The sequence below is a fragment of the Carica papaya genome, chromosome 1, assembly GCF_054855325.1.
Source record: "Carica papaya isolate Zhongbai chromosome 1, ASM5485532v1, whole genome shotgun sequence".
Lineage (NCBI taxonomy): Eukaryota > Viridiplantae > Streptophyta > Magnoliopsida > Brassicales > Caricaceae > Carica > Carica papaya.
Window position 1 is genome coordinate 22,468,928 of NC_142309.1, and position 10,651 is coordinate 22,479,578.

Below are 10,651 nucleotides of genomic sequence, written 5' to 3' on the forward strand. Positions count from 1 at the left end.
TAACTCGATTTCTCACATAATTGTATTAACAATGAATACTATGATTTAAATATAAAAAAGATCTTATGATCAATTAATTATTCTAGAATCAGCCACAAGCATCTTTCAACTGTAATTATAAATGAGTGAAAATATAAGTAAATTGATCTAACCATCCCAATTTTTTTAAAGCATTTCAATAAAAAATAATGATACTTCTTAAGAAAAATCACACATAAATATGTATTTGTGTTTGACATTCTTCTTGGTAGCTAGCATGCTTACTTAATTTTTATAATTAATATATATATACATACAAAGAGAGAGAGAGAGAGAGAGAGAGAGAGATGTATAGAGAATTAAAGTACTATAATTAAGTACTAAAGACATTCCACCTTTTTTTTGTTGGTGGTGTAGATGAACCCTATTTTAAGATTTATATAATAGAAGAATATTTACATAAATATGTTATACATGTATAAGAACTAACTAGCTACTTTAGTTGAAGATAACAATATAATCAACTAGAATAGCTGCCAGCAAAGTATGCCAAAGGTCCAACAGCAGCGGCATTAATATAAGTTGTTGGTTCTGAATGACTGTAATCAGTTCGATCATCAGGAAATCCATCATTTTGGTTAGGACCTCCAACTATAGCCCCTACTAAAATATTAGGATTAGGGTTTTGAGTATAGTAAAATTGTTGAAAACCACTATCACAACCTATAGATTGAGGATGTCTTGCTAGTGAAGGCAAAGAAGATCCTCTGTGGTGAATTCTTTTCGGAAAGTTTGGTCCAAATCCCACCATATAAGATATTTTAATTGGATTAGCTCCAAGTATATAATCAACCTGAATCATTCAAAATACATAATTGTAAAGATAATTTAAAATTAAATTAAAATTTTTAAGTATAATTAAGAAAATAAGTTAAAAGAATAAAAATATTTAATACAAACTGCAAAAATTAACACAAATGAGCAAATAATTATGGAAAGAAGCTACTTGCCTGCTTTTTAGCTACATTGATCAAAGAGTTGGGAATGATCACGACATTGTCACAGTTGAATGTGTGTTTAGTAGCTTTCATGTACTTACCATAAGTGGTAAGTAGAAATGTTATAGAGGTAACATATTGTAAGTTGTTGTCAGGAAGCTTGTACATCAGCCCTCCTGCATTGATTAATTATTATAATATATAACTCAAATTATTAGTGACACGCGACTTAAACTCTTATATAAATATAAAATTTGAGTATCACATATATACATATATATTAGTTAAAAGAGATTTTTTGTTATTTTAACACTATTTAGTTTTTAGATATCAAAATTAAATATATAATTCTTCTAATAAAAATATTTAATTCATATTATAGTTAAGTAATTTATAAACAAAATTAATATCAAATGATAAACATTATGGGTTAATTACCTTGAGTGTATTGTGTACTTGAAGAGGGGGAGTAGGGTAATGTCTTGCACATGAAGTTCTGTGCCATTTGATTGAAAGACTCAAACCTTTCGTCCTTGTTTAGCAAATATCGCTGCACATAGTAACATTTCTCACATGAAAGGTGGGTCCCACAAAAAAATGTGAAACTTGTTTTAATATAAAATGAGGAATAGTACCCCTCACGAGATACTACAGTCTTTCGCATTTGTTGTTGCAATTTTTTTTTTATTTTTTAAATATTTAGAAATCAAATATCCAAAAAAAAAAAAAGAAAAATAATCTCTATAAGTAAAAATTAGGATAATTTATTATTTTAGTAATTGAATTACAACTTATATTATGATTTGATAATTTTTTTATTAGAATTTAATTCTCATACTTACAAATTATTTCAGTTCATATAATTTGAAAAATTTTGACAGAAAAAGAAAAAAAAAATTATATTTGATTTTTTTTTACGGTTTGGAATCTATGATAAAAGTAAGATAATCTTGAGTATTATGGAATAATAGACATTTGTATTAATGTTAAGTTAAGGAAGAAAGGAAAAACTTTTAATGTTAGTTCAGGAAAAAATTATGAACTAGAATAATTTTAAGAAAGCATAATAATAATAATAATAATTAACGATATATACGTGTGTGTGTGTGTGTTTATAGTGAATGGTAATATACCCTGGCTAGGAGAACATGAGCACCGGCATATTTGTTATCCCAGCTGAAGATGTCTGGTTGGTCTCCGCCGCCTAATGAATTTATGAAATTGAAATAAAATGCTTCATTTGTTGCCCTCAGCAGCCATGCCGCTCCCCACAGCAATTCATCCTGTAATATTTTTCAGTAACCTCAAATTAATATATATTTTTAAATAATCAAATATATTTGTACCAGTTAAACTTCTTAATTTCACCTTATAACCCGAATACGAGCAATAAAACGGACACGCAGCAGAGCCAAGCGAGTCACTATAGGCACCACGATACTGCATTGCGAATTGAAAGACCTTCTTTGCTGTTCCCACTAGCAGCCTAGAGTATTTTGGATCGATTCTCCGAAAAACTAACGACGCAGCGGCCAATGCAGCGGCTGTCTCGCCAGCGACATCTGAGCCGGGGTTGCTCGGAGACACGGAGTAAACGGTTCGAATGGTGTCCATGTCTTCGGGCCTTTCCCAACACTTGTGGTCCGCGTTGGGGTCACCTACACCGACGTAGAGCTTACCGGGCGTGGCCGTGGCGCATTTTAAGAGATAGTCCGTGGCCCAGCGGATCGCAGCCCTAGCGTCGCTCAATTGAGGGCCCATTCTCTTGCCGTACTCAAGCGTGCTCCATGATAGCATTGTCGTGGTGAAAGCCATTGGGAAATTGAACTTCACGTTGTCTCCGGCATCGTAGTAACCTCCGGTTAAATCCACCTGAACATAAGAAATGACCGATTAAAAACCAGAAAATTTCGATTTGATAAGAGAGAGTGGGAGAAGAGATGAGAGAATGAATAGTAAAAGAATATGCGTACATGAGCAAGGAAGCCATCAGAGAGGCCAGAGCTGGACCTCCATTTGACTTCCTGGTTCGAAGGAAGCCTTCCGGATCTCTGACCTTGGAAGAACAAAATCGATTTGGCCAAGGCTTCTCTGTAATTCGGGTTGCCATTGGCATTATCAAGGAGAAAAATCAGAGAACACAAGAAGAAAATCCAGAAAGAAGGAGGAGGAGGAGGAGTCGTCATCTCTAAATTCTAGCTAGCTAAATGTCTCCTACCTAGCTGGCTAGCTAACTGAATAGAAATTAGTAAAGGATGTTGTTGGTTGATTAGGTTATAACCAACAAGTAACCTTTATATAGGAGAATTGCAAAGTAGCAAATAATCGTGCCGCAAAATTTGGCTTTAGGTTTCATCTGGACAACTCTACTGATTAATCTAATTAAATTAATGTATTAACTTGTGCATAAATTAATTAATTTAGCAAACAAGATTCAGATATTAAGATTGCCGTAAACTTTTGACTGATTGAGGCACGTTTTCAACGAATCAGGCATCAATTAAATAAATAAATTATATTATACTGGTTAAAGCGTATATATATATATATGTATATGGGGGTATAATTGCATTCTAGAGTGGGTCCTTAGGGACAGAAATCGTGTGTGCGTGCAAAATGGGGTTGGTTAGTGGAGGTTATGCCCCCACCAAACTGGCATAAATGCCTGGTTCAGTGCCACAGACTGAGCGCCTAATTCTTTCTAGTCGTCGTTATAGGTACAAAAGCTATAACCATAAAAACCGCAAACATCATGCCGTAACTAACTCATTTTTCTCCAGCTCCATTAAAAAAATAATAATAATTTTCTGATAATTTCAAATTTTGTAGTAAATTTAAATATACAAATAAAATTAAAAAAATATCTAATCGTAAACAAATATATATATATATATATATGGGTGAAGCGTGAATGGCGCGTTTTTGGGAGCGGGGCGGGGGGCGTCCACGGATCGCGGGAAGAAATCGGCGCCAAAGTTTTAAAAAACTGTGGAGTAAATAATTTGTCTTTCTTTTTCACTTTGTTGCTTTCGTTTACTGCTTATGGATTCTTTGGATGCTTATCCACTTTCTTCTTCTTAAGCTTTATGACTAAGACTCTTCTCGTTTTTTTATAGAAAATAAATCACCCTTTTTTAAATTATCGAGGGGGAAAAAGAAAATGGTCTCTGTTAAACTCGAAATTATGGTGGAATCTAGCCATTTCTGAGAGTTGTGATATTTTTTTTTTATAACAAAAAAAAAAAATTTAATTAAAATATTTTTATAATTCAAAAATATATTTAACTCAAATTTATCTCCATTATTTTTTATTAACCCTAAATTATTATCGAATTTAAAATTTTAATCTCATATAAAGAAAATGGCACTACTAGAGCAAAAAAAAAAAAAAAACACACCCTTACCTAACATACTAAAGTATTATATTTGTAAATAATTTTAATGTCACCGCAATAAATAAAAATTCACAAATCAAATTAGAAGTGAATAAAAATTTTAAATTTAAATTGTAATATGATTATAATTTACGAGCTATATTAATAATTTACACTTGCATCAATTTTTTTTTTGGAGAGAGATTATGAAATGAATTAATAAAGTTAAAAAAATATATAAAAAAAAAAGAAGTTTAAGACAATGTTATTTGATACATAATACAAATTAATTTGGATCATCCACATAACCATTGTTTATATTAATTGTCTTTATATTTTTTTTTAATTCTACAAATGATCATAGATTTGAATTAAACTTTAGAATAAAAATAACGTATGAGATTTAATTGAAGTTCGTTGAATCAACTAATTGCTCATTTAGTTGAAATATCGAAGTCATTTTCGTTGCCTGAGTTTACACCCTCATGATACTTCAAATGATCTTTATATTTTTGTACAAAAAAAAAGCCTCGAATGTTGTATGTCATGTAGACAGATTGAATGTCTTTGCCACGATATGCTCCTCACAATTTGGAAGGTCAATTGCATGAATGTGGGCAGTAAGGATGGCTTCAAATCCAATCGAGTGATATTTTCTGCATAAATGCACGTACTTGGCATCTTTTTGAATTCTTGACGCATGAATCATTACAGTACAAGGCAGTGTTTGGATGTTTTGAACGAAATGCATTTTTTTATACGAATAAAACAATCACAAGCCTTTGAAATTCAAGGCTTTAGATTTAACTACAAATTATTTTAAATATATATATTATATAGAGGTTTGTTAATTTAAGTATATTTTTTAAAAAATAAATTAGAAATGCCCATTTTGGGAGGATATTATAAATATCTTTATCTACGTTATATATACTATATGCGCGCACACACAAATTCCTTATTTTTAAAATTATGATAAATTATTAATTTAATTTTTGAAAATTTTAATACTCGTTATAATTTATTTTTTAAAACTTTTTAATAAAAATTGAAATAATTAAATTAAATTTAAATATTTTAAAAAAATAATTATAACAATGAAAATATATTTTCTTCACTGTTTCACATTAGCATTTGAACTTGATTACCACTCTCTATTCATAATGCATGAATGTATGCTAAGTGGCAGCCTTATCTTTCAAAGCTATCGAATGCTTGTCCCACGACTCAGCAATATTCACTCATTCTTATAAATATTAAAGCGAAAGTAAGTTCTTGTAGACACTCAAGTAAGTTGCTCATGTAATTATCATGAAAATTGAAGTGAATAAAGAAACTAATTTATTTTTTAAAAACTCACTTTCAAACTCAATGGTGAAATACTTCATATTAAGAAATCTTATTAGTTTGGGATTCAGCTTAAATTTTAATTCTTCCAGATGTTGTAAAGTCTTTAATAATTTTTTTTTAATTTCAGCGTGAATAAAATAAAATAATTTAAATTAGTATTATAAATTAGTGTACGTAATGCAATTTTAATAAATAAAATAAAAATAATTTACGTGAATTCTTCACTTAGAAAAATCAGACTCATACTGAATTTTATTACTAATTTTATGACCATCTACTTTGAGTTTTTAGTCGGATTCATTCCTTTTCTCAACTTCAAACCTGGATTCATTCCCCCTCCCCCCATTTTTACCTTTTCTATTCCCTAACCAGTAAATCCCATCCATTAATTTTCCCCCCTTTTTTTTTTTCTCTTTCCTCTTTCCTTTTTCTTCTTTTTTCCTACTCTTATTTTTTTCTCCCTTGACTTATTAGCAACCCCTCCCAATTTCTCTTATTTCTCTTTCTTTTTTTCCCTTGCATTTTTCATTTTTCAGTATGTTCCTCTATTTACCTGTAATCGGTTTAAACCCAAAGTGAAAATTAAACTAAAAAAGATGAGGGATGAAAGAGGTTGATAGAGGAAAGGAAAGAAAGAAAGAAAGAGAACGATGAAAGAATAAAGAAAAAATGAATTTGATTTACTGGTCGGTAAATGGAGAAAGTAAGAAGACAAACAAAAAAATTCCAAAAAAAAAAAAAAGGAGAGAAGTAAAAATAAAGGAAGAAAAGGAAATTGATCCGATAAAAAAGAAAGCGTAAAAGGACAAAAAGTACATGGAATCATCCATCTTTTTAGTCCAAACATTAAGCTTTTATTTTTCTAGTGTTTTATGTGGTAATGCAATCTTAATTGCTGAATTTTATATAATAATTTAATTCATATATTATTAATAATTAAAATTAAACTTTTAACTATTAAATTTGGATAAAAAAATATTATTAAATCAGTAATATTTAAATTTAATATGTTATAAATAATATAAAAATATTTTAGTAATTTGATAATTTCAAGTTGATGTAATTTTATACCAGACTGTTAATTCTAATAATTAAGTGAATGACCTATTAATCTTATAATTTATTTTTTCTCATTCATTCATAACTATTGAAGTTAAGTAAAAAGATATCTAAAATAATATATAACCGTTATAAAGAAAAAAAATATATTGATTGAGTAAATAACCTTAAAATAAATTATAAAATTATTATATTTTATAAGAATTGAAGTGTAATAATAAAAACGGTTATTAACGCATTTAATTATCATGAATGTGCTTTGATCTATTCTCTCATATATAAAAAGAGCTCAAATTTTCTTTTTATATGAGTATTTCATCAACTAAAATTTTAAAGTTATGTACATAATAGTTATATAGAGAGAATGAGTGAATAAGAGAATTAAAAAATTAAAAATTTTATTAAAGAATCTCTCAATCACGTTGTAACTGTATCATATTTAAATAGTATGTAGCCATAACTTTCTACTGCTTTTCTTTTTCTTAAAATGTATTGAATTCAATCAAATAATTTTTGCATGTGAGACTTCAAATTTTAATTTTTAACTGTAATATATGATTTTGAAAAGACTAGTGATTATTGACTAAATTATTTTATTGTAATACCACAATCTCATATGAGAAATATAGATAATTATTAAACTCTATATAACAGCTCAGAATAACATGCTATCAATAATTAAGCTTGAAATTTTAATGGTTAGTTACTTGAGTTTAAAACTTTTTGATTTAGTGATGTTTGTACTTGAAGAATTATAATTATATTATTATTGTTTAAAGATTAAATATAAATTATTTATACAAGTACCAAAAAATATACAATAAAATATTTATTTAAGAATAATTGAATTTTGCACATGACTTACAAATTGACGAGATTATGTGATTATGATACTCTAGTTTTACGTTTAAAATACATTGAGTTTTATATAATCGTTCAAATAATACATTGTTTGTAACTTAAGTTTTAACTTTTGAGGTTGAATTATTTGGGTTCAAAAATTATTGGATTAGTAATACTTACGCTTAAGTGACAACAGTTTTAGTACACTTATTTAAATATTGAAAGTAAATTATTTATATTAATACTGTAAAATAAAGGAGAACAATTTTACTTAATAAGAAGCAAATCTTTGCATGTAAGTTATGTAAAAGCCTAAAACTTAAATAAAATAAATTTATATTTTAAATGCGGAAGCAAACAATAAAGTTAGGATTTACATTTTTTACACAGTAAATTAGAATGTCTAATAGGGCTACTGAAATGTTCCTTTTACAATGGTTCATAAAAAAAAGGGCAAATCAATGATTAAAAATAAATAAATAAATGTTATAGGGGGTTAACCTCCACTAGCATTTAATGGGGTCCGAGAAGTAAACTACTTACAACTCTCTTATTGATTGAAATCTAGATATTAGTCTTTTTGATCTAAAATGATTAATAGAAAGGTGAGCTACTCTAATCCAATAAAAATATCACACTAATCATTGATGCAGAAAACTGAAGATTGGTAAAAATTACAAAACAACTAATGAAGCCCTTACTTAAGTAAATTCATTTAACATTAAAACGTTTATTTCACACTTACAGTTACGAGGTTACCAAAATCAACCTAATATGAAAAATACTCGTATAACATTATGACTTTATGTATAAATAAACAAGATCAATAATTCTCATTTTTTACCTATTTACTATAACCACTGGGGGTCCATAGGGATATTCTCCTAACTGTGAATCAAAAATCTAGATTTATCAATTAAGCAGTCGTTCTCATACCCCATCTGGTAATGAGCGTCAAACATACCATCGCCTCGATACCTCGTCGGTATGAGGGTGAACTATATCTTCCCTTCCGGTATAAAACTTCTCAACCTTGTCCGACCGAAGTAATGTCTACAGTAGGGTTTCTTACGTACTGGATTCGTCCACCTTTTCCCAGAGTATCCAGTAAGTATATTCTTACATGGGATCACATCACAAACAGATTATCAGTTACGTGCCAATATCTTATGTTTTCCTATTAATAATAAATCATGCAAATAGGTGATTTGTACATTAAGAACATAATAAAGACATTTATTGCAGGACAAATAAATAAAAAATGTGCAACGAGGTATACTAAACAACCGAGGAAACAATTAAAATGATCAATTCAATATGCATAATATAACAATAAGTAATTTAAGCAGTACGAAAAAATAAATAGTAAATCAGGGCAAATATGAACTGACTGATTTCGACTCAACTAGTGATATGTAATTATTTTTAGATTTTTTTTATTTTTTTTAAAATACAAGATTATCAATTATTAAGTATCAATTTACCGTAATAAGAAATAGAGTGAGAGATTCTTACGTAGATCGGTGTTTGAAACACCGTGCTATCTACTCGCCTCCTAACGATCCTCAAGTTTCCTGAATTTTTTATGCAAAAATTTAAATACCCGTCATGTACCCAAAAATACCACAAATAGTCAAAAATCGGTGTTGAAAAATATTTTCAGCAAATTTTAAGGTTCCGGCACGGTGGCGGTTTGCCTCGACCTGGCCGGTTTCAGCCAGTTTTGATTGGGTTTATACGTATTCCTACGAAAAAAATATATTAGGGAGCCTCAGTTGGCCAAAAAAGTCAAAAAATTGAAACCTACCGGTGGTGGGGTGGGGGGAGGGGTCTCCGGGTGTGGTGGCTCCCTTAGTCCTCATCTGCGGCTGGGGTTCCTCTTTGGCTAACCTGCACTAGAAAATGACATTGAATACGGTGGTCAAAAAATTGCATGAAACATAAAACATGAAGGGAGTTATTGGAGAGGGTTTCAATTTTAGCTGTGGTGGCTCAACCGAGATTTGCCCGCAGTTTCTAGCTCACCCGTCGATCATTTGGCTTCTATATGGCTACAGGGAGGCTTGGGATGGAATTTTGAGCGGGAGAGGATAAAAGGTACCTGTTTTGGTGTCGGTGGTGGCTCCAGTGTGGCGATTACAACAATCAGTTTCTTTTCCAGCAGGCCTTCTTCTTCTTCTCCAGTGAGAGCTAGTGAGGCTAGGGTTAGGGTTCCCTAAAACGCGATGCTTAAATACCCTCCCAATGTCAATCTGGGCTGTTCGTGGGAGAATTCGTGACCCTCTCTTGTCCGTTGGATCCCTCATATTCTAGGAATAAATCTGGACTGCACGATCAGATTGAATATGACCGTTCGATCGCACATGAAGAAAAAACGTATTTGAGTCGTCTGTGCGCGCAGGACGTGATCTGGACCGTCGGATTGCCAGACATGCAGATCGCCTACGTGGCCTCCCGCGTGGCGCCGATGTCAGCGTGTCTTGGCATGCGGCGTGCTCTGGTTTGCCGTGGTTGCTAACTGGACCGTCCCACGTGATCGAATTTTATATTTTTGCGATTTTATCATGTATTTTCAAGTTTTCTTTCAAAAACACCAATCTTATTCAAAATTTCATCCATTTTTCTTAAAATTATTTTCAATTTCATCTATAATTCATTTTTTTCTAAAAAATTTAATAAAATTCAATTTAAAATAAAACTTCTATCATTTATATATTTATTGAATGAAAAAAAAATAATTATCCCGTGCCAATTTTCAGGTCCGGGTATTACAACTTACAAATCAATTTAACTAATAAATAACTTATTGTAGAATTAATGTAATGACCCTAGAAATTTAAAAAGGAAATGCATATAAAGAATATAAGTGCGGAAGCGAAATAAAAGGTTCTGGTTAATATCCCTTACACAATAACTTAAATGTACTAACAATACCGAAAATAAGTCCTCTAAAGAAAAATACTAGAAATGAAAGACTATAAAAGAAATTAATAGACATCTAAGTATCTACTCGTCGTCTTCTTGTAGATCGGGCTGGGGAACCAAGTC

The 10,651-nt window shown here is 30.4% G+C and overlaps 1 protein-coding gene across 1 annotated transcript; it reads right to left on the reverse strand.

The window, feature by feature from the left end:
• Window positions 1-331: 331 nt before the first annotated feature.
• On the reverse strand, window positions 332-3,255 carry CEL5 (cellulase 5). The gene is made up of 6 exons (XM_022047777.2): window positions 2,951-3,255; window positions 2,346-2,849; window positions 2,111-2,260; window positions 1,416-1,527; window positions 990-1,153; window positions 332-832 (listed from the first exon to the last, which is right to left on the reverse strand). The coding sequence occupies exons 1-6, from the start codon at window positions 3,161-3,163 to the stop codon at window positions 500-502; spliced, it is 1,476 nt and encodes a 491-aa protein (XP_021903469.1). The 5' UTR covers window positions 3,164-3,255; the 3' UTR covers window positions 332-499.
• Window positions 3,256-10,651: the final 7,396 nt, after the last annotated feature.

Coding starts and splice junctions, on each gene's coding strand:
- CEL5 (XM_022047777.2), bottom strand. CDS start 3,163: ATGACGACTCCTCCTCCTCCTCCTTCTTTCTGGATTTTCTTCTTGTGT. Junction 1,528..2,110: donor CTCATGTTCTCCTAGCCAGG/GTATATTACCAT, acceptor TACTATGTGCAG/CGATATTTGCTAAACAAGGA. Junction 833..989: donor TCAATGTAGCTAAAAAGCAG/GCAAGTAGCTTC, acceptor TGAATGATTCAG/GTTGATTATATACTTGGAGC.